This window comes from Sceloporus occidentalis, unplaced genomic scaffold (assembly GCF_023333645.1).
Source record: "Sceloporus occidentalis isolate IW3139 unplaced genomic scaffold, rSceOcc1.0.p SCAF_2, whole genome shotgun sequence".
Classification (NCBI taxonomy): Eukaryota; Metazoa; Chordata; class Lepidosauria; order Squamata; family Phrynosomatidae; genus Sceloporus; species Sceloporus occidentalis.
The window spans coordinates 27,968,717-27,994,066 of NW_028316982.1; the positions used below are offsets into that span (position 1 = coordinate 27,968,717).

Genomic DNA, 25,350 nt, shown 5'->3' on the forward strand with positions numbered 1-25,350 from the left:
CCACCGGCATGTCCCCTCAGTCTCTCCTGCAACACAGTGTTTGGCGCTGGCATTGGGCTCCGGAGGCTGTGCAGGCATGCAGGTGCAGTTCGGGCAAGGTAAGGGGAGGCCGGCAAGCCGGCTTTTGTAGTGTAGATGGAAGCATCGACCCATTCTTCAGAGATTCGGTGGAAGGCTAATGTAGCAGGCGGGGAGGAAACCGAAGCCGGCATTTGGTGGTCCTGGAGAAATGTGGATTCGGCTGGTACTGACAAGTCCTGTCTGGGTACCGAAGAGGCCGCATGGTCCTTGGAGCCTGACCAAGTGCCATCAGGAGTCTTGGTGCACGCCTTCTTAGAATGCGAAGAGCCATGAGGAGAACCTTCTCCTGAATCCAAAGGCCTCTTTTTTGAGGAGGAGTTAGAGCTCAATTCACTTAGGAAGCTCGAATCCTTATCATGGGCCAAATCTTTCTTGGAGCTCGAGTCCTTGTGTTTAGTCTTGTCCTTTTTGGAGGACCTTGTCTGGCGTGATCCTTCAGAACCAACATCCCTTCCAGGGACAGAAACGGTGGTGGCACTCGGCTCAGTGGAGGAGCTCTGGGCCACAGAAACATCCCTTCCAGGGACAGAAACGGTGGTGGTACTTGGCTCAGTGGAGGAGCTCTAGGCCACAGAAACAGAAGCTGTAGGTACCGACTCCGAAGCAGCAGATGCAGAAGCAGAGCGGGAGACTGATGGAGGCAAGAGAGCCTGTTGGTACAAGGCAGCCTTAAGGCAAGAGTCGCGATTCTTTCTGGCCTGGGGAGTCAAAGACTTGTAGCCCTCACCGAGGCAGAGAAAGCATGAACATCCTGTCTGGGGATCTTACCACCACACACATCACACTTTTTGAACGTAGCTGGACACACCATAAGCTGAATCAAATCTAAATCGAAGTCGAAGAATGCAAGATTGGTCAACAATACACTGGGGGGCGGGGAGTCAGATCAAGAATGGTCAAAAAAGCTGAGGTCATTCTCAGAAAATAACAAGCAGATTCCTGTAGTGAAGTTCCTAAGCAGCCAACGCGGCGGAAAGAAGGAACTGGGGAAAGAGTGGGAAGACGGGGGACTTATGGGAGGGGCTACCACCAAAAAGTTGCAAAGTTAACTTTGCCCAGTGATTCCAGAAGTTTCCGAGCAGTACAGCAGTACAACCCATTTGTATGATTCGCAGAGACCACAAAGAAGAAACCTATGTTTTTAGAGTTGCAGACTGAATGATAAAACTTTTTAAAAGTATAGAATTAATTAAGGCTTATTTAAACTATTATATATTTTGGATATTTTAGAGGTTTCAATCTAAAAGTAATAGGCTGTAAGGAGAAAAGAGGCTAAACTGAACTAATGTGTTTCCCACTGTTACCGTCATAACTACCGTATATACTCATGTACAAGTTGAAGATAGTTGTTGGGGGCCAAAATTATGGATTTTCATATGAACTGTGATAAGTTGAAGGTAAAACTTGTGGGATGTAAAGGACATACCAAAGGCAAGTGATGACAAAGAAATTGCAAAATTCCAACTTATGATCACCTGGTAATGGAAGTAATACATGCAGACAGAATGGCTACTGTTACATCATGACTCACTCCAGCATTTGGATAAGGGCAGGGTGACCAGATGTCCTCTTTTGCCAGGACATGTCCTACATTTCAACCTACTGTCCAGGAGAAATTCTAAAATGTCCTCCATTTTGAGCATGACTACAAAGCATGTTGATATAAGTTTTTTTTTAGCTTTTCTTTTGTAACACTCTACATTTTTCTTGAATGTCCTACATTTTATGGTTCTTTGACCTCCTTTGCAGTTATAATAACTAGTCACCCTGGATAAGAGTATTTCAGATGGCAAAAAAGAAAAACAATTCAGTGATTGAAAGTATTACCATGTCTTAATACAGTCGGCCCTCCATATTTGCAAGGGTTAGGTGTGAAGAACCCCCATGAAAATGGAAAAACAGTGAATATTTTAGCCCCCCCCCCCCAAACTTCAAAAGCTAAGATGCCACTAATAGGAGTCATTCAGGTTGGGAGCAGGTAGGGTTGCCATAAGTCAGGACCTCCACACCAGGACAAATGTAGGACAAATGTAGGACAACATTTTCAAATGTAGGACAATATTTTTTAAATGGAGGACATGCGAAAAAATTGATGGTTTTTTAAAAATGTTAATATAAATGCATGTTTCTTACGCATGATCAAAATGGAAGGTATTTTGGCATTATTCCTAGACAGGTGGCAGAAATGTACTTCCCTTTCTGGCCGCCACCCCTCCCCCCCATTCCAAACAGCACATTTGGGCATTGAACATAGCTTTATTTAGCATGGCCTCTTGAATATTTCAGAGACTTATTCCATAACCAACTGGGTTTAACACTTAGCATGGTTTAACATGGCTATGCATATTGAACATGTTAAGGTGGTTTCACAAAAAGTGGATTTGCCATTTCAGGTTTCTTGCACCAACTGCACTTCTTAGAAGTGTGTACTTGGTCAAGGGACTGTGGTTTTTCTTCACTGCGCATGAGATTGTAAAAATCACAGCAACTTACATTGGCCAAGCCTCAGAGGCTTGCTGATATCAATATCACCATTAAAGAACCAAAAACACACAGAAAAGGCACTTTGGAAAGTCACACTCTCTCGACTTCTGAAACAGTGCCTGTATGCCTCTGAAGCTGACTCATATCATCATCATCATCATCATCATCATCATCATCATCATCACACTATCATTGTCAAAACAAGGGAGACTTGTTAGCATTAAAAGCACCCAAAACACACTTTGGAAGGTGACACTCTCTCAGCTTCTGAAACAGTGCCTGCATGCCTCTCAAGCTGACTCATATCATCATCATCATCATCATCATCATCATCATCATCATCATCACACTATCACTGTCAAAACAAGGGAGACCTATTAGCATTAAAAGCACGCAAAATAAAAATTTAAAAAACTTGAGGCCTCTGGCCACTTACCACCACCTCCTCCTCCTCCTTCTGCTCCCCCTTCTCCTCCTCCTCCTCAAGGCTATGGAATCCTGGGAACTGTAGCTCTGTGGACCATTCAGCCTCCTTTTGTCAAGAGAGCTCTGGTGCCACAAGAAACTACAATTCCTAGAATCCCATAACACTGAGCCATGGATGTTTAAGGGGGGGGGGGGTCAAACTATTTCTGCAGCCTTTTGCTACCCCAAAGCCCTTCCTATTTACAAGCAAGGCAAAAACTCTTCATTGAAAACCAACCCAAGTGGAGGGCTGATTGCTTCTTTCCCATTGGTCAGCTTTGGGAGAAATTTGCATATTACAAGTAAAGGTGTTTAGGAACTCAAAAACGATCCTGTGATAAAGAATTACAAGAATACTGACGCGGTATACATTTAAAAGATGAGGCGTTTAGACTCCCAGTGAAACATGAACTATTTATGGCCTTTTTTTTCTTTTCTCACTGTAACCTGGAAGGTAATGCCTGTTACAGGGGATATATACCGATGTGGGCGGGCAAAAGCTCTGAGTGGCGGGCGTCCCGAAGACCTGCTCTCTAGGCTATGCCGCGCAGGGAGGCAGGAAGGGCAGGGCGGGGCTGCGCTGGGAGGCGGGGAGGGTGGGGCGGGGCTTCCCCCTTCGCCTCCTCCGCTCCAGGCTGCGCGGCCCTCCTCTTCCTCCTCCGCTCGGTGAAGCAGGAGGAGGGCAGCGCAGTCAAGCGCTGCAACCGGGGTTGTCCTGGTTTCTGGTGGCACCCGGGACAGGAGGGGCCCCGGGCCGCCAAAACCGGGATAATCCCGGTTGCAGCCGGGTTATGGCAACCCTAGGAGCGGGGCTCAGTATGGGGCTCCTTGGATCCACTCCACTGAGAGATGAAAGTGCCAGCACCACCTCAGGAGACTAGGCTCCCGAGCTGCCACTATCATTTTTCCACCCAGGCATTCAAAAGGCCAGAAGCAGTACCATGGCAGAGAGTGCAGAAGGGGTTGGTGGTTCTTTTAGGTTCTCCATGGACAGACCAAGCTCTCAACTTTTGCCTCTCTACTTATAAAAGCTGATGGTTCCTTTTTTGCTAAGAGTTAAGGTACAGTACTTATACTGACCTGTGGATAAGTTGACCCAGGCTGTTTTGGTTTTTTTGGCTATTTTTCTTAACTAAAACATCTACCCTTATACATGAGTATATACAGTAACCCCTTTTCAACTGATATCCATATCCATATATATATAATCTTAAAGAAGAACCCCTCAACCACCATACTAGTATTGTTGACTAGCTGGAGCATGTCCAAAGAAGGGTGATTAAATTGGTGAAGGGCCTGGAAGGCATGCCCTATGAGGAATTTAGGGAGCTGGGTATGTTTAGCCTGGAGAAGAAAAGATTAAGAGGTGATATTTAAATATTTGAAGGGATGTCATATTGAGGAGGGACCTAGCTTGTTTTCTGCTGCTTCAGAGAATGGGACTGGGAACAATGGATGGAAAATGCAGCCTCGGTGGCTGATGGGGTCTCCTTCTTTGGAGTCTTTAAAAAGAGGCTAGATGGCCATCTGTTGGAGATGTTTTGATCGAGAGTTCCTGCATGGCAGGGGTTGGACTGGATGGCCCTTGTGGTCTCTTCCAACTGTATGATTCTGTGATTGTGTTGTAATTTTTTAATATAAAAACTGATATTTGCCACATATGTGCTTCCAACAATGATAAATACTTATGATGGATTCTACCTACTTAGTGAATTTTTAGGAGTGACTAGATTAAGTCCCCCTGTTCCAGATCTCTGATATGCTAATCTCTTGAAAGTCAATTGTAAAACAAGGGAACCCTCAGCTTTAATAAAAAGTTTAAATCTCAGGTCTAGTATTCATTGTGGTAGTAATGAGCACGGCTCATCATAGCACTTCAAACTGCAAGATGGGTCTCAAATTACTGAATACCTTTCCTTTCAAAATAATAATTTGCACATTTAAAACTAGTTGCGAGAGGAAAAAGTAATAATTTGCACATTTAAAACTAGTTGCGAAAAATTACTTCTCCCTGGCAAACAGTGATGATTGCTGCGTAACAGAACTGATGGGACTGACAGCGGGGCAACTAACTGTGGGTGGAGCTGGGGTGACTACTGTTTCAATTAAAAAGGCAAAGTGAGGTGTGTAAGTAATATGTAAGTTCATAGGTACATTGGGAAAGATTTTTCACAGGGAGAAAGGAAGGATAAAAATAAAATAAATATATAAATAAAAACAGACCACTGAATCTATATTCATCTAATCCAGTAAACCTGAGACTTAGGGATGGCCCTTGGTGATGTCATTAAGTATTATGCATTAAGCACCAAACACAGTCATTCACATCTTGTGAAACACACACACACACACACACACACACACAGAGTGAAATTTTCCTGTTTGTAAATTAAGACAGAAATATTAGCTAAAGGATCTGTTCTCAAATCAAGGTGAAATAAGATTGGATAAGGACCATTTAATCTAGGCTATTTGCTTCTAGCTAGAAAGCAGATGCAGAGCAGCGTGGATGGTGGGACCTGACACTATAAAGACTGGAAGGTAAGAAGGAAGCTAATTAAGGAGTGAAATAGACTAGCCTGAATGAGTGGCTTTAAGTTGTCCTTTCCATAGGTGGATTGGGGCTGTGGCAACCACATGCCATGGCTCCAATCTGCCTTTTTGCTGGCCAAAAAGGAGCAGTAAACAGCCGCTCCTCTTTCCGGTGGCGTGTGATATATAAAAACCATGCCGCCAGAGTACCTGGAAGACGGCCCACTGGCTTCCTGGCATCTTTGGGGGGGGGGGGGTGTTTTTGCCCCAGTCTGTTCTAGCCCTAAGTACAAAGACCCATGGAAAGTCTTTGTATGTTGCAGGAACCAATCAATTAAGCCTTGTCAACTATGGCAAGCTACTTCTCTCATAGTAAAGTTAAAAGATCTGCACACAGCCCTTACCTCTTGTCTGAAGCTGAACCTACCAAACCTGGAGAATTTGCACCCCCATTGCCCTTCTGGAGATATCCAGGAAAACTAATGACTTGGGACCAGACTCAAAGATGTGGCAACTCTAATCCCTATTAAAAACTATTAATGGTAGTGTGAGGGTAAAAGAGCAAAAGGGCAAGGTCTCGCCTATGAGGATGCTTATTATAAGTGCAGGAAGAACATTTTAAAAGAGAGCCTTACTGATGGTAATCAAAAATATCTGTGGATTCCTAACTGGTTCAAGTTAACTGAGCAGACCCATATACTAATATTAAGCAGTGGTGCTCTTGGATATCCTGCCCATTCTACAATGCATGCACACATGGAAAATATCTGAGCACAAACAGTTCACCCAGGAGAAGAGAAAAATAGTGACCTGTGTGCTTGTGATAAGACAGCAGGCACACACAACCAGTCACTAGCAGATCAGAGGCATGAGAGGAGACATATCACTGCAGACACAAAATTGAAACAACAGAGGCTGCATTTGCTGCACACAGACATGTAAGTAGACAGTGGAATAAAAAGTATGCTACTTCATTGAGCGATAATAAGCAAGACTCTTCTTACACCACATGTTCCAAAAACAATGACAACATAAGTGCTGATATTTATTTGAATGCCCACATTGTTCAAACAGTAAACACACTTATTACAAACTTCGTAAAGATTTTATTTGGGTGCCAACTATGCTGCCTTTCAATACAATTGGATAAGTTGTCATTTTTCCGTACAACTCTGAACTAATATTTATAAGTATTAGTTCCTTTTTAAAAAATCATAATTCTCTTCCCTGAAGAACAGTTTCTTCAGAGGTCTTCATTTGTATTTACCTTTTCTTCCTGCTCATGTGAGCTTTATTTCCAAGCCTAATCAATACGATGTTTTCCAAGCATGTACCATGTGAATTGTTCATATAAATGGAGCAAATTAAACTGTCTGCACATATATCCTATCACATTTGTAGCCCTGATTTCTCTCCTTAACACGTGGTCAAGACACCGTATTATCTCCCTGCAGAGGCTGACCTCAGGATATTAGATTCTGCCACACAGCTCTCTTGTACTAAACTGAGGGGAAACACTTAATCACCTCTGCCTTTTCAGGGAAAAACCAACTTTAAATTTGCCATGATGAAAAATCAATAAAGCAGTAATTGCTTGGCTTATCATTGTGTGGAGGAACAAATTGGGAAGCGAAGCTTAGCATCCACACAGATTTCAGTTAAACACATGGAGTTTCAGGATCACTAAGCTAGAAAAGGGAAAGGTCTCAGAGCGATAATTAAATCTACTCATGCTGATTTTCTGCCAAATTTATTTCCCCAGTGTATATAAAATGTTTCACTGCTTACTAGCTAGGCATAACTAATCAATTCAACACTGGGCCAACACACATGAAAAACTGAAATGCAAATTCAGGAATGAAGGCATCAGGATAACATTCCTTTAAGCATTAGTCAATTTTATTTTGTAAATTCAAAGAAACTAGTCTTTATTTAGCTATATTCCTTGGATATTTAAGATTACATTTACAAATGTCTTTTCCCAATAATACACACTAAATTTTTTTCACACTAATTCATTTCTGGTACCAAAATAGTGCTATCACTATCAGATATTTTAATCATCCTCCACTTCACATTTTCTAAACTGTATGTTTTCACCGCCAGCTCTATTTTATGAAACCAAGAAACTGTTTAACTGCATTATGTGCAATACATTAACACCACTTAAGTATTGCTTAGCAATACTGTAATCCCAAATATTTGATTTTAATATAAAAGGGTCATGCTCTTTCTCAATAATATTTATATTATTGTATCTTATCACAGTGACTATATATTTCATAAAGCTTGACTAGCCAGGCCTAGAATTTAACAACTGTCCACAGGTCTCCTAATAAAGCTGTCATGAATCCTGATGTCCCCATAAATAAAATTCTAATACTAATGACATTTTGGATTAGTCCCAAATTAAAACACTTTTTGCCACTGAAAACATTCTTGTAAAAGTGGCGTCCTTTTTAATAGGCCTAATTTCATGCAGCAAATTAGCATAGCTGCAGAATAGCTCTGTCAAATTTAAATCAGGATGGGGGGAATTCTCTCATGCCTTCCTTTTTCTGACATAAAAATTATTTCTAAAAGGGTCCTTCAACTGGCTATAGGGACTGTGGTAATTAAAACATTTAACGTAGCATAAGCCCCCTAGTCTCTAATCTGTAGCTCAGGTCAGCTGTCTGTAGATTCTAATTTGTCCTCCATTTGTATTCATGACAGGAAAATACTGCATATGTAACAGCAAACCAGCAGGAGGGTGTAGTGGTGGGCTTGGAGGTCAAATAATTTGATTTCTGAGCAGATTACATGTAACATCCAACATCTAATCTCACACCTGATTTGGCAATAAAATTACAATAAAAGTAATGTTAAGACACCATTACTAAAGGTTAGATAAAAGAATAACCTTTCTTCTTGAGTTAGAAAACAATATGCTTATTTATACCACAGGCTTTGCTTAGTACAGCAATGAAGCCAAAGCTTTTAGATTCATTCATTTCCAGAGTTCTGCTATCGACAGTCATTCAACATACGGGGAAGGGGAATTTTATTATGTTTATTTTAAAATGCCTACTGTGACCAAAGGAGGAAGAATAAAAACTGTGCATTCAACAACTCAGTCATTTCAGTTACAAATTATTATTTTCACTTTACTAGTAGTTTTTGCTGGATGCAGCAATTGTAAAATATGTGGGGGAGGGTGAAATAAAATATTACAAATTAAAACAGCAATATAGAGAATAAAAAATACAAAACTACTTGTATACATATATCTATAAGATTAACTTTCAGACATCTGATAAAGGAACAGCCAACAAAATTTTATAATATTCAATTTTTCTTTCTTCTATACTGATTCATAAGCTATTCTTGAAAGCAAATGTTTGAGAATCACTGCAAAACAATCTTTTCAATTCAATTTGGATTTCAATTAAAATTATTCTTCAAACCAATCATTCCAAATGATTCTTGATACTGATCACGTGTCATTGAATTTAAGGGACAGAATTTGTTACAAAAATGAGTTTGAATATATAAGAAAGTTACATTTCTTAGTTACCTTCCATAACAGTATGATATGGGAAGTTCCTCAGGGCAAAGAAGATGGGTCTCTATAGGGAGAAGGACCATAGTTCAGTGGTACAGCACATACTGTGCATGCAGAAGGGCCAGGTTCTCTTTCTTGTATCTCCAAATAGGACTGGAAAACCCTTATCTGAAACCCTTGCAGAACCACTATTAAGAATACTAAACTAGATGGATGGCCTGACATAGTAAAATGCAAATTTGAAGATTCAACCTAGACAATCAGGACATAGAAATAATTTTTAAAAAATCATGCGTGGGATCAAATATTGATCAGAGTGGGGACTGCAGTCAACAAATCATAAGAAGGTTAAGAATGGGGAAGGCAGCTATGAGAGAACTAGAAAATATCTTCAAATGTAAAGACATATAACTGAGCAAGAAAGTTAGAATCATACAAGCCACTGTATTCACCATTACCATGTATGGATGTGAGAGCTGGATAGTTAAGAAAGCAGGTAGGAAGAGAATTAATTTATTTGAGATGTGGTGTTGTAGAAAAGTGCCGAGGTTACTATGAACAGCCAAGAAAACAAACAAATGGGTCCTATAGCAGATTAAACCAGAAATCTCTCTGGAAGCCAAGATGACAAAACTGAGGCTGTTGTACTTTGCCCACATCATGAGGAGGCACAACTCACTGGAAAAAACAATAATGCTGGGAAAGGTGGAGGGAAGCCAAAATAGATTAAGGTCACATGGACTCTATTAAGGAAGTCATGGATATGAATTTGCAGGACCTGAGCAGAGCAGTGGAGTAAATCTTTAATGTTGGAAGATGTTTTAGAAAACTAGAGAAGACAGCACCTCTGATCATCTCCAGAATAAGAATATGTGATATAGGGGATCTAAAACAATATCTTTCAAAGATTAAATGCATCCCTAGGAGAAGGGATAGCTCAAAACAGCATCAATGATGGAGCAAGTATTTACCTCTGACCACTGGCATCATTTCCCCCGCTGCTCAAAATTAACAATAGTCTTTGGGGAGGAGATGGGGACAGGATAAGAACAACACAGTACTTCTATTTCCTCAGTAGACTAGTAACAATGGTGTATGCACACATGTACATGCACATGAGCGTTTGTGTCTGTTTGTAGAATGAGTATGAATGGAGTACACATGGAAAAAGTAATTTAGCACTTCCTTTTCAAGTCAATTCCTACTCATTCAGGTGATCTTATCACAGATCTCCCAGTTTTCTCCTACAATGAAATGTCATGGAAGAAGTTTGGGGCTGTCTTATATTTCTAACAATAACCAGACTCTAGTTTCATAAAGATTCCACACAGAAAAACAGACCACTTTTGCATTATGCAAGTTGCACTGAGATCTTAATGTACTCTTGATACAACTAACATGAAAGCACCCACACTTGAAAGTGTTTAATCACCAGCTCAGTACTATTGAGATGGAAGACTAGTTAGAGGAACCTACATTCCACTTTGAAATCTGAACATTGGTAAAGCACAGCTGAGTTACTTACTTTTACTTTCACACAATGCCCTTTCAAATGCCTTCTAATTTAGCTTCAAGTCAAAGTAAAAACTACAAAAAGCCCTATCCAGATGCCTTAAAAGCATGATAGAATATCATGCCCAGGATAACAGAAGCACCCTTGTTCTCATTTATTAACTGCTTCAAGAATAAAAGCATTGGCCTAGAGGTGGCAGTAACTTTAGTGCTTTATCTTTTGTTGAACTGGACACTGCTAAATGTGAGAAGTATATACACCTATTAGAATACATGCACACAGTGTATCTGGATAACATAATTAGAATATTAACATAAAAGAAAAGCTTTTCTTTAGATGTAATGAGTGCCCAAGTGTGCTTTGAAGTTGAAGGGAAAAAAGCTTCAACTATTTTTGAACAGATCATTAAACTGAAAAGTTTATGAAATTTAAACATCTACAATCACCTCTGTTTAGGATTTTGAAAATTAAATAAAATTATTAATTTAAAATTTAAGGCTAATTATGTTTTCTATTTCCAGTTTTCATCAATAAAGTTCAACTGTCTATGTACTGAGACATCCAGTAGTGGTCCCCAAACCATGCTCTTTAAGGGATTTTGAACTTCAGCTTCCAGAATCCCACACTATTGGTCAACATGGCTGAGGCTTCTGGGAGCTGAAGTCCAAAATCTCTGAAAGGGCACAGCTTGGGGACCACTGAGTTAGATAAATTCTCTCTCATCCACATACACACCACTGAACAGGAAGCCTTGGAGTATGAGACTTGTAGGATGAACACCAGCAGAAAGGGGGTCAATGCTCACAAATTTCTGTTACTATAAAATTTTCATATTTTAATGCCTGAAATGGCTAAGGTATTTTCAGACAACCCAGACAACCAAAATGGAATATACATATAGCAGAAGACAAGACAAGAATGTGCAAAAGTGAGGGCTCTGAGGGGGAAGATATCTGATTTGAGTAAAATGAGAACAAATATTTTGTTTTTTATATTTCTCTAATGATGATTGGGTTTTCAACCAAATTTCACGCATTAGCTCATCAAGAATACAGTCTGCCCTCCCCATACATGAGGGATCCATTCCGGACCTCCCCCTGCATATGCTGAAAACCGCTTATGCTCAAGTCCCATTAATTGTTATGGCAGCGCGCCATTTTCCCCCTTGCTGTCCATGGAATGCGTACATTCAAAGCAGCACATGTAAAGTCCGCATAAGGCAAGGATGGACTGTACTATAATAATTTTGATATGACTGAGTTAGTGAGTAAAATAAATTAATTTCCAGAACTTTAATTCACCTAGGTAACATAGGAAGGACATATGGATTACCTTCTTCCTTTTTCTTCTTTGCATCTTCTTCACTTCTCTCTTTAGCTTTTAATGCCTCATCAGCTTTAGCTAAAAATAAATAAAGTGGTGATTAGTTCCAAGAGTAGCATTTTTAGCAAACAGCATGTTTTGGAGGACTACACATAGTGCAATACAGTCACCATTCATTTGACAGCAATATTTAAGAAACTTCAAAACAAATTTATTATTTCAGAATATGCAATAAGTGACAGCTAGAACTTAAAAACAAAAATGTCCAAGTAAAATGAGTAAAGCTGGAAATAATGATCTGGTCTGCAGATAACCCGTGAAAAATGTAAGGCTGTTTTTGAAAAGGCCATTTAAAAAAATGTGAATTTCTATTCTCCATGGCTTCCCAGAGGACATTTTCATCAGCCACTCCGAAACTGTGGAATGACTTGCCGGAGGAGATCCGTCAGATTACCATTCTTGACACCTTATAATAATAATAATGTTTTATTTATAGACGTTTATAGACGCAATGATCATAGCGGTGTACAGTAAAAGTTGCAATACAAAATTAGCCCCTACCCATCCCCTCACTCCCTCCAGGCTGGATGATGACAGTTGGCTGTGGAGGGAGGGCTCTTCAAGAAGGCAGTCAAGACGGATCTCTTCCGGCAAGCCTTCCCTGACTGACTGACCTCCCAAAATAATAAGACCACCTCTTCTGCCCATACCTATTTTTATTATCTGTCTATCTTTTAACTGTTTTAATTAATTTTAACCTGAACTTGTAATTTTATTGTTTTTGAATGGTAACTAAATGTTATATTTTATGTTGGTGGTGGGTTGGGGGGATTGTGATATTTTATGATTTACTGTATTATGTATTTTACTATTTTTATTGTAACCTGCCTTGATCTGTTAAATAAATATTATTATTAAATATTATTAATAAATATTATTTATTAAATAAATATTATTATTATTCCCAGAGAGATTTCAAATCCTTTAGGAAAAAAAACCCTCCCTTTGTCCAGCAGCAGGATACAATTCTGGACTGATTTCTTAATGGGGAAAGGGTATTTCCTCCTCCCAGAATGGATTACAAGTGCAGTACTCATCCAGCTTATGAATATGAAAGCAAAATTAAAAGTAAGTACAGCAAAATCAACTCTAATCTTCAGAAAAAACAACAACTGAGAAATATGGAAACCTTCAGAAAAGCAAGTCAGTAAGAAAACCCAAGGAATCCATATGCCTGCTTCTCCCATATGAAGAAGGCAGAAGCCTTAAAGTCATGCACAAAGCAATGATGGGAGAGAATGTTCTTTATATTCTCTAGAAAACATGAATTTATACAAACTGGTTTTTTTTTCTGTTTCTGGTTTTTTGTCCAACCTGGATGTGATAGCTGTCCTGATCCACTGTTTCTGACAGATGAGTGCCTCCTTAGAATCATAGAATAATAGAGTTGGAAGAGATCACAAGGGTCCAACGCCCTGCCATGCAGGAAATCCATCCCCGACAGATGGCCATCCAGCCTATGTTTAAAGACCTCTAAGGAAGGAGATTCCACTACACTCCAAGGGAGGGTGTTCCACTGTCAGACAGCCCTTACTGTCAGGAAGTTCCTCCTAATGTTGAGATGGAATCTCTTTTCCTGTAGCTTGCATTCATTGTTCCGGGTCCTAGTCTCTGGAGCAGCATAAAACAAGCTTGTCCCTCCTCAATATGACATCCCTTCAAATATTTAAATAGGGCTATCATATCACCTCTTAACTTTCTCTTCTCCAGGCTAAACATCCCCAGCTCCCTAAGTCGTTCCTCATAGGGCATGGCTTCCAGACCATTCACCATTTTAGTCGCTCTCCTTTGGACACACTCCAATTTCTCAATGTCCTTTTTGAATTGTGGTGCCCAGAACTGGACACAATATTCCAGGTGGGGCCTGACCAGAGCAGAATATAGTGGCACTATTACTTCCCTTGATCTAGACACTATACTTTTATTGATGCAGCCTAAAATTATATTGGCCTTTTTAGCTGCTGCGTCGCACTGTTGACTCATGTTCAACCTGTGGTCTACTTGGACTCCCAGATCCCTTTCACACGTAGTTTCATTCAGCCAAGTGTCACCTATCCTATATCTGTGCATTTCTGCCCTAAGTGCAGTACCTTACATTTCTCCCTGTTGAAGTTCATTTTGTTAGCTTTGTCCCAGCTTTCTAGTCTATTCAGGTCATCTTGAATTTTGATCCTGTCCTCTGGGGTATTAGCTACTCCCCCTAGTTTAGTGTCATCTGCAAATTTGATAAGTATGCCCCCAATTTTGTCCTCCAAGTCATTGATAAAGATGTTGAAAAGTACTGGGCCCAGGACAGAGCCCTGTGGGACCCCACTGGTCACTTCTCTCCAGGATGAAAAGGAGCCATTGTTGAGCACCCTTTGGGTTCGGCCGGTCAACCAATTACAGATCCATTTAACAGTTCCTTTGTCTAGTCCACATTTTACAAGCTTGTTTGCAAGAATGTCATGGGAAACCTTGTCAAAGGCCTTACTGAAATCAAGATATACTATATCCACAGCATTCCCTTCATCTACCAAGCTGGTAATTTTGTCAAAGAAAGAGATTAGATTTGTCTGGCATGACTTGTTTCTCTGAAACCCATGTTGACTTTTTGTGATTATGGCATTGCCTTCTAGATGTTCACAAACTCTCTGTTTAATGATCTGCTCCAGAATCTTTCCTAGAACTGATGTCAGACTAACTGGACGATAATTGTTGGGATCCTCTTTTTTTCCCTTTTTGAAGATGGGGACAGCATTTGCCCTCCTCCAGTCTGCTGGGACTTCTCCTGTTTTCTGGGAGTTCTCAAAGATTATTGCCAATGGCTCCGATATTACATTTGCCAGCTCTTTTAATACCCTTGGATGTAGTTCATCTGGTCCTGGAGACTTAAATTCATTTAGATTAACAAAGTATTCCTTTACTATCTCTTTGCTTATTCTGTGCTGAAATTCCCCTATTCTGTCTTCTGCTCCATTATCCTCAGGGTGAGCACTCTTTTCCTTTTCTGAGAAGACACTCGTTTTGCCCTATAGGAGTTAGAAGCAGCAGTGGCAGCTGCAGGGCACTCTCTAGAGATGTTGCTTATTCTGCAGTAAACAGATGGCCAGATGTGCTGGCAGGGAGGGAGGGCAGAAGAGAGCAGTCCTGCCACAACCTCTGCTGGATGGGCAAGAAGGTCTGGGGAGCACCCCACAGCCATTGCCATTGCCTTGGGCTCCCCAAGGGCAATTTTTTTTAACAAAAGGGCCACCAGTTAATGGCATCCAGGAAACTGGCCTTCAAAGTCAGGGCTATAAAATAAGTACAGGTTTGTTGGGGCAGGGGTCAATAATAACCAAGTAGCAAGCAGTCCAGCCAAAGAAACTGTCAGGGATTTGAAGGGTTAAAACACAGCACACAGGGAAATGCTTGATGTGTGTGTGTTTGGCCATGAGCATTCAGCAGAGTGGTAAGGCTGATCAGCACAGCTGAAGCTCATTGTCTCAAGGACTCTTCAGTGTCCAAGTGCACGTAGCCATGGATGATGAAACATGTGTCTGGATTGCACAGGAGACACATGACATGGTTACACACCTGAACTCACTGGGTTTGGGAGACCACATGGTCTGGAGACTATATAAACCCAGGGGTTGCAAGGGATAGCTAGTGGGTTTGTAGAAGGAGTTGGATTGGTATGGTTTGGAGTTTTAGAGATCTAGTTTTGTATAATAGCACTGTGAATAAAGAGCACTTTGGGAGACTTAGTTTCTCTGGTGGTTTATCAGAAGAAGCTATAGCATCGGTTTGCTGTGTGTCCCCGGAGGTTCCTGCATTGCTGCAGTTCCTGGAAGACATCCAGTTGCTGTCATCCCAACTTGGACTTTGGAACCACGCTTCGGCTTCTGGAAATTTGCCAGCTCTGCTCCCAGGGTCTGATTTAACCCCAGGACTCGTTTGAGTTGCTGACAGTGGTTGTTGGACCCCAGCAGTTGCACTGACAGAATCTATCACAGCCATTTTGAAGCATTTTGGAATGCTCTTTGGAAGGTTGCAGGTGAACCTTAGTTGGGCCCACCCCACTTTCAAAATCCTGTCAAAATAATCCATGCAAGGCACAATCTGTAGTTTCAACTGCCCTTGAAAAATGATAGCCTTAGCTGCTTTGGAACAGGGTTCAATCAACCTATTATAAACTTGTCTTCAGTAAATTGTAAGGCCTAAAAAACTTTCATTAGCAGGGAGACAAGTGATTTTTACTACGCTTACATACCTGCTCCTCTAATACTTTAAACTGGTGGTACAGCAGTTATATACCTGTATTGCAGCCACTCACTCACAAACTGCAAGGTTGCGAATTCAATACCAACCAAGGGCTCAAGCTCGACTCAGGCTTGCATCCTTCTGAGGTTGCTAAAATGAGTACCCAGCTTGTTGGGGGCAATTAGCTTACACATTGTAAACCACTTAGGGTGTGCTTAAGTTCACTGATCAGCAGTATAGAAATGTACTTGCTCCTGCTAAACCTGGTTTGAAAACTTGTTCCTTATTTATTCTCAAGGAAAAACTCAATTGGGAAACTGCACTGCTGCTAGCTGCTTCGGCATGCTGCCACTGCCTCCATATCTGGTGATGCAGCCCCTGTATTACATTACCAGACCAATGCAGATGAACTATATAACAAGACCAATGCAGATGTTCCATGTGGTGTCGGTGTTGAAGGTCTAGCACTCACTCTTAAGTGTATCAATTGTGGTGCTAAGTAGCAAGAAAAGGCCCACAGCATTGTATTGTTTTACACCAGGCTCCCCTCAATCAATCTGGATAGGGTATGTGAGAGAGGAAGAGCTGCAAAAAGAGAAAGGGAAAGAAAACTGGAGAATTCTTCCAAATTCTGTTTTTTTGCAAAAGGGCAGGGAAAACAACAGAAAACAGATGAATTATCTTCTTGGAGGTATCAGTAAAGAGCTGGTCCCTACTTTCTGATTCAAGGAGTGACAGGAACACTTTTCCAAATTAGAATGATCCCCAGAAGTCAGGGGGGAATCCCCAATTCATTTTCCAACAGATATTCTAAATTTATCTAGATATACATAAAACAGACATGGCTGCAGTGTCCCTTCTGTATTTGGGGTGGGGTGTGTGATGTGTGGTACAGGATATGTACATTTTAAAATAATCTTTGGGTAAGCTTTTCAACCTGAGGAATATTCCAATGTCATGAACATAAACAGTATATATATTGTATGCTTACAATAATACTTTGTCTTCATATAAAAATATCTAATAGCACAACAAACCACACTTTCTAAAGTTATAAAATTAGGATTTGAAAATATAGGACCTGAGACGTATGACCTGAGCAATCACTTTTGTGTTTGTTTCTTATCTGTAAAAGACGTAGTGTTTGCTTTTCTCTCATCACATTCCCTTCCCTGCGTTCTCTTGCCAGCTGACAGATAGGAAGCACTAAGCAGCTGGAATACATATAGATTCAATATAGTATAGCCTGGTGATATGCAAATCCTAAGGCAATGTCATCAGTGCTTGGACTGGGGCAAAATTTGTAGCCAGGACACTTGACACAGGTGAGTTTGCATCCTTGATTTTTAAAAAAGTACTTCCTGTTTCCTCCTGCAGAGAAAATGTCACTCCATGACTTGCCTTCTGACAAAAATCTTCAGTGTAGATCATAGCAGCAGTACTTAATTCATGTTATGACAGCATCTTCTAACAAGAATTTTCTTCTCTTTAGAAACATCTTCCCTTATTACTTAATTATCTACAAGTTGCTCAACTGCAGGGGTTTTAAACACTTTACTACAGATGTTAAAAGAAGATTAAAAATATACAGTACAGTAACAAGGGACTATCAATATACTCTGTAAATTAATTAAATTTCTGTTCTAGCACATCATTTATTCCAAAGCATTAATGTCTCCAAGGGGCCATTCTCTTTTATTGCTATCTCACTGCTTGATGAGTTAACTTAGAATAAGTCTCTAAAAGCATTATAGTTGATGAAATATTAAGTTTTTTAAAGTATTGCCTTGTCAAAAAATAAAGAACCAAAATGTGGGTAGTTAAGAGTTTATACCTGCTATATAATAAATCAATTATACACTTAATAGAGCAACAGTTCATCTTTTCCCTGCTAGTCTTCTGCATCAATACATTAGTTATATGAATATTCAATTAATGTAGTAAGAACAAAGGATGTGAATACCACATGACCACAACTTTAAAATCCAATGCCTTCTTGCAGTCAGCGCCTACACCTTCTTAAAATATACAACTTAAAAGCTGATGTTCTAAAATAATAGAAATAATTACAGAGACATCTGTTTCCATTTACAAGCTTTTAGACACACACATACTACCTTTAAAGTAATGAAATATTAACACTTTTCTGCCAGCAATATCTTTAGAGGAACCTATTAAATTAGATAATAAAAACAAAGCACCGGTAACTATAAAAACTTTTACTTCATTTACACTTTATTCTGCCAAGTAGCAGGGTAAACATAATAGAAATTCCATTTAAATCCAATTTTGGTTATATATGTAATTGTAGCTATACCCCTTGAGTCATGTAAAATGCTTCACTTATGTCACTTTAGAATTATCCTGCTCAGCTTCACATTCCACCTTTACAAGCATCTTCAATATGTATTGGCAAAGCTCATTAGACTGAAATTTAATAATACAAACATTAGGTGGGTTTGAAGATCATCCATTATCAACAGAAGATTGATGGCTTATATATAGCTCTTGGGCCAACCAAGAAAAATTTAGATTCAATAAACTACCAGGCTTAAATCTAATTATTTATTTCTCTGTGCTTGTTAGTTCTTCATGACTGATTTGTTCTCTGCATAAGAACAGTTTATCAGATTTTTGAAAGAAAAAAAAACCCTAAATTGTTAAGTAAAATAATATTATCTCGTCATTAAGCATGCATTTTTTAACGGTAACCCATATTCCGCCAATCTTCTATACCTCTGTGCACCAACAGAAATTGTACAGATATTTTAAAGGAAAATTTTATTTTCTGTTCTTGGCTCATTAATTTGAACACAGAAGAAAAGAATAACAGACACAAATATCTTACGTAACATATGATTAAATACAGCCCTAAAACTGATGCAGGCCCAAAACTGAAGCTGAGCCTTGCCATCCTTTTTGAAAGCACATTCCACTTACATCACATAGAAATGTTTCCAAGTTCCCCTTCTGTGCCTCCTTCCATCGTGCAATTAACTCCAGTGATTTGGAGTTCCAAAGATCATGTACCTCCTGACAACAACATTTTTTGCAAGACTGGGCTCAGAGTGCTAACTCTGGACACGTTTGCATTCTAGGTCCTTGTATTCTTCCCTTCAGCAGTTACTCAAATGGTCAGAGAACTCTTACTCTCTTTTAAAATATTTTGTGGTAGAGATATGGAGGACTAAGGCCCAAAATACATGCACCAAATAAGGTGGTTTCCAGCCACTCTGAGGGTGTAACATTCATATAACGGACACCCCCAAAGGGGCCAGAAGTCACTCCGGCACCGTGATCTGGTCTTTTGGACCAGATCAAAAAGGAACAGATTAAAACCGACTCCTGGAGGTGCTGCTTTGGAACTGTGGTGATGGCGACCTGCTTCAGAAGTGGGCTGTGCAGTTGCCGCAGTCCTGGCCCAATTGCAAGAGAGCGGCCTTGGCCACTCTTTACCAGCCGTGGGCTTCGGCCCTAAGCTAAACAAACACACCTTCATGTCTGTTCTACTGTTGGAACAAAACAGGTCCTACTGTTTTGCAATCCAATTGTCTGGTAAGACTTGCTTGTGGATAGGTAGGTGACAGCCAGCATGTTCTCATGATCTGAGCATTGGCCAACAATTCTGGAGATCAAGGTGTGATTCCTCATTTAACCATGGAAACCCACTGGATTATCTTGGGTGAGTCATACATACTCTGCTCCAGAAACCCACTTGACAAGTTCATGCTAAGGTTACCATATGCTGGAAAAGACTTGAAAGCACACAACAGGTAGGTAGGTAAACATTGTATTTGTATGTAGAATGAGAGGGAGAATGAGAATTCCTGCTGGTTGTACCATACAAATTTCATTGTCCGGGGTTTTTTACACCAATCATTAACACTATGAATCTAGCATAGAATTGATTTATTTCACAGCTGCCACACTCTTAGTTGAAATTCTTATTATGCTAACCAACATAAACATTGCTGGTTAGTCATCAGAAGTTCAAGTGCATATGTGATTTTACGATTTTGCCTTGGTGTGCTTACACTTATTTACATTTACTCACATTTGACATTTTATTATCCGTTCTGACAGTATGGAAATATTCTTTTGAGTGATTGGATATCTCTTTTCGTTCTCACTCTGAGCAATTTCATGTCATCCTCAGACATGACCATCTCATTGTTCATCCCTAACTTCAGATCATTAAAAGAACAAGTTTAAAAGCACACTTTTGCTGTATCCTCCTTCATGTGAATTGTCCATTTATCCCAACTCCCTGCTTCCTAAAGCAGAGGAGAAGGTTAAGGGGTGACATAATAGCCATGTTTAAATACCTGAAGGGATATCATACTAAGGATGAAGCAAGCTTGTTTTCTGCAGCTCCAAAGACTAGGACATGGAGCAATAGATTCAAGCTATAGGAAATGAGATTCCACCTAAATATTAGGGAGAACTTTCTGACAACAAGAGCTGTTTAACAATGAAACACACTGTCTCTGACAGTGGTGAAGTTGCCTTCTTTGGAGGGTTTTAAACAGGCTGGGTGGCCATCTGTTGGGAGTGCTTTGAATGCGTATTCCTGCACGGCAGGGGATTGGACTGGATGGCCCTTGTGGTTTCTTCCAACTCACTCTATGATTCTTATTATTTATGAGATACCAATCTATTAGGTCAGCCCAAAAATTTCAAGAACCCTTGGTGAGAGTTTTTTTGACAAAATGTTTTTCCAAATATTGTATATCTAAGTTACTCAAAGTCTATTGGATCAACCCCACCAACATACTTTTTTTTCATTTTCAAAGAATCCAAAATCATAGGTTGTTATTCATAAAATTCTCAATCCTTCAAAAGTAAACTTCCCTGGACTGCACATGATAGGCCAATGGTAGTACAAAGACAAGCATGAGTGGAGTGAAAGCCACAGATGTATCTCATTCACATACATCTATACAAGCACACATCAATCCATCAATACTTTCAGAAACACACAGTTAGGTGGCTTGCCTGTAACTGTGTTTTTTTTAAAAATCAGAATATTGATTCATATGACTTTCTGCCTATGCAGAGACTGGCTCAAAAGTTCAGACATTCTGCTTGTAACCACCCATCGCTTTCCTCCCTCATGTGCATGCTTATGCCACAATCTTCTCAATCCAAATAATTATGTGACAAACTAGTAGCAAAAGAAGCATCCGCCAAGGTGTTCTTGAGAAAGAGGAAGGGTGGAATGCATGGACGACCACAGAAAAAAACCACAGTTACAAGTAAGCGCTGTGTATGTACAGCGCTGTGTAAATCTACAGTGCTATAGAAATAAAGTATAATAATAATAACAATACCTATCATTCTTTATTGTTGTGTCTAGCAAGTACTAGAAAAGACAAGCAGGGCGTATTATGACTGCACTGATGACAGCATAGCTCACCCAAAGGCTGCCTCTCCTGTATCACAAAAATCTATGCAGTGACCCTGAATAAAATTTGATGGCCGGGGCAAAGTTACCACTTGGTAAATTTGGGGTATTTACATCCTTCAGGAAATTAGTTGAGGTTGCTATGGCCCTCCTAGATTTACAATGGACATGCACAGAGAGAGGAAACTTAGCTAGCTAAGAGGTCCACAAAAACACTTTGTGATCCTTTGGGGAAACACATATTTTGATGTCCATATTTTGATCTAGAACAGTAGCCAAATAAATGATGTGTGGCTTGAAACACGGGTGGTGCAGACAATATGTTGAAGTCATCAAGGGAATATTCTAAAGATTTTGATGGATTAGGATAAAACATTGGGAGACAATGTCTGAACCAAATGGAACAGTGACACAATTTTTGCAAGGAATAGGATGGATGGCTGAAACACCACCTTCTTCCTATGCTAGATTTAAACTGGTCCATTAACCATAAACTGGTTCTGTTTTTTCCTGTTTACCACGCCCCTGAAAAACTGCAGAGGGTAAAAAGACCTTCTTGGTTGGCATATAGGGCTGCAGTAGGAGGAACACATACATGAACAAAGGTCTTCCATGAGGAAGAGTACCTTCTACTTGTAAAAGTACAGATTTAGATAGAAACTGTGTATTTTGGATCTTTGTTCCTGAATGCAACCCACAGACAGCTGTATATAAATCAGTTTACAAATTAGATATTAAAGCAGAAGTCAAAGTAGCTTTGACTTAAGTCTCTGCCCACAGGGATCCATGCTTCAGTTACCTTTTAATGAGAGTGCTGTAATGCACTTTATGTGGGGCTGCACTTAAAAAGAGCTTGGAAGTTTGTCCAAAATGTAGCAATCATACTGATCTGGTGGGTGCTTTTGAGACCATTTTGTACTGATTTTGAAGTAACAGCACTGGTTTTCAATCTGTTTCTAAGCACAATTCAAGGTTCTGGTTTTGACCTACAAAGCTACATACGTCTTGGGGCAAAAATATCTGAAAATATGCCTCCACCTGTATGTGCCTGCCCAGAATTTAGATCTTCAGCAGAGGCTGAGCTGTCTCTCACCACGCTAAGAACTTAGGTTAGTGGGTACACAAGATGGTGTTTTCTCTGCAACAGCATCTCAATTCTTGATCTCCCTCCCAAAGAAGATCAGATTGGCTCTGTCCCTGCTGAGCTTCCAATGGCCAGCAGAAACCATCCTATGACACATGGCCTTTGATGTTCAAAGCTGACTTTTAAAATTGTTTTTCACCTATTTTTAAAAATATATATTTCATTGTACTTTGCTTTGGGATCCCTGGCAACCTGAAAAGACATTAACACATAATATAAAATAAATATTGAGCAGTAGATGTCATTCTGGCACTGGCAATCATTGAAATAAAAATGAAGTGAGTGTGTAGTATACAGTATTAAGCTTTACAGATTGTAAACTGCTTACAGAGTGCTGAGTTCACTGATAAGCAATATAGAAATCTAAATACTATTGCTACTGCTAAACTTTAATTTTGAAGTCTTAGGTTCTGATCCCTGGAATATAGTGGCAGGGTCTACCATGGTAAGCAGGTATGTATGCAGGCAGAGAGCCAATGTAGCGTACTGGCTTGTGTGTTGGATTAGGACTCCAAAAGACAAAGTTTTGAATCCTCACTTGGCCGTGGAAATCCACTGGGTGACCTTGCAAAGATTTTAAAGACAGAACATCATGCAAAACAAAGTAATATCAGCTATCTACCTGAAATTCAGGAGGGAGCCAGTATGATGTCCCTTCAGAGAAATTTATATAGATGGGGGGAGGGGGGTGGTGATACAGAGGAAGCCCTGTCCCTTGAACTAATTTAGCTTCACAAAGTGGTAGAACATATAACAAAACCTCTATTTTGGATTTCAAATTACAGGCTGGTTCATCTGGGAGGAGACAGTTTTCAAATATCGTGGCTCCAGACTATTTAGGGTATTTTTTTATACGTCAATGCCATCAACTTGACTTAAGCATGGCAGCAAATTAGAAGCCAGCATTGTTCCTGTAAAACCAGTGATATGTATATCTAAAACGCATTGTTGTTGTTTTGTGCCTCCAAGTCATTTTTGATTTATGGAGACCCTAAGGTGAACCTATCATATGGTTTTCTTGGCAAGTTTCTTCAGAGAAGGTTTGCCATTGCTATCCTCTGAGGATGAGAAAGGGTGACTAGCCCAAGGTCACCCCATGGATTTTTATGAGTGGGGATTTGAACTCTGGTCTCTAGAGTTGTAGCCCAATGCTCAGTGCACCACACTGGCCCTCTAAAAGGCATACCTGACAACAATATGACCCTGTAAAAGGCATACCTGACAACAATGTGGTCTTTACATTTTACATTAGCTGTAGCTTCCAAACACTTTTCAAAGGCAGACCCACAACAGAGTGCACATGACTGCCTGAGAGGTAATGAAGGCATGGACCATTAATAAAGGGTAGCTCAACCCTTACCAGGAAAAGGCTTTTGCAATAATTGAAGCTGGACAAAGGCCCTTCTGGCCACAGTAACTATCAGGCAATTCAGGAGCAATGCTGGATCTAACAATATCCTCAAGCTATGAATTTGATCTCTCAGAGAGACCACCAGAATAGATTCGTACAGAATGTTTGTCTGGAGTCTCAGTTTATTCACTGATACATAATCCTTCACGGCCTTCAGATTCAGGACTTCCACAGCCTCCCTGGTAACAACTATGAAAGAGAAATATAGGTGGGTGTTATCTGACCTCTCCTAGCAGCTAAATGTAGATGTTAAAAAGAATAAGGAATGGTACTAAGCCTTAGAATCATAGAATCATCGAATTGGAAGAGACCACAAGGGCCATCCATTCCAACCCACTTGCCATGCAGGAATTCTCAATCAAAGCATACCCAACAGATGGCCATCCAGCCTCTGCTTAAAGATCTGAGGGCGTGTGTTCCACTGTCAAACAGCCCTTACCCTCAGAAAGTTCCTCCTAATGTTGAGATGGAATCTCTTTTCCTGTAGCTTGCATCCACTGTTCGGCTCCTGTGCTCTGGAGCAGCAGAAAACAAGCTTGTCCCTCCTTGTCGGATCCCATTGTAAGTATGACTGGGACCAATGAAAAACAACAACACCAAGTTTCATATCAGTCAAATTGTCTAAAAGGGTACCAGGACTGATGCTACTGAATACTGAACTTTAGAGATGGGGTTTATCTACACCGGTCAAAACTCTGGGTGGATGGCCATAGAGTAGAGGTAGCCACACGCACCGCTGAACACAATAAGATGGGTAGAGAACACTGGCTCTGACATCTTCAGGAGGTGTTCAGTTGTGTTATCTGGGGGGTGGCCTAGACTGCATATTGTCACATCTTCAGGAGGCATTCAGCCATGGAATATAGGAGTGGGGTGTTCCCCTGACCCACTGTTCTCCAAATTTTAGTCCTGCAGGTGTTTGGGATTTCAGCTCCCAGAATTCTTGACAGTAGGCCAAGCTGGTTAGGGCTTCTGGGCATTGGAGTCCAAAACACCTGGAGGATCAAAGTTTGGGGACCACTGCTCTAACCCATTCTTGTTGATCACACAGGCACTATATTCTACCCTCATTAGAAGTGGTGGTGTGCCAGACAGCCTTTCCACAAACCTCCTGCTGGCAAAGAAGTTGCAGTGGTGGCTCCATGGACAGACCATCCCATTTCCC

The 25,350-nt window shown here is 40.3% G+C and overlaps 1 protein-coding gene across 1 annotated transcript in view; it reads right to left on the minus strand.

The window, feature by feature from the left end:
* LOC149318077 (serine/Arginine-related protein 53-like) overlaps window positions 1-25,350 on the minus strand; it is a 257,271-nt gene that overhangs the window by 29,550 nt on the left and 202,371 nt on the right. Inside the window, exon 7 of the mRNA XM_089508974.1 lies at window positions 11,952-12,020. Within this exon, the coding sequence (XP_089365100.1) occupies window positions 11,952-12,020 (69 nt within the window). The remainder of the gene's footprint in view (window positions 1-11,951; window positions 12,021-25,350) is intronic.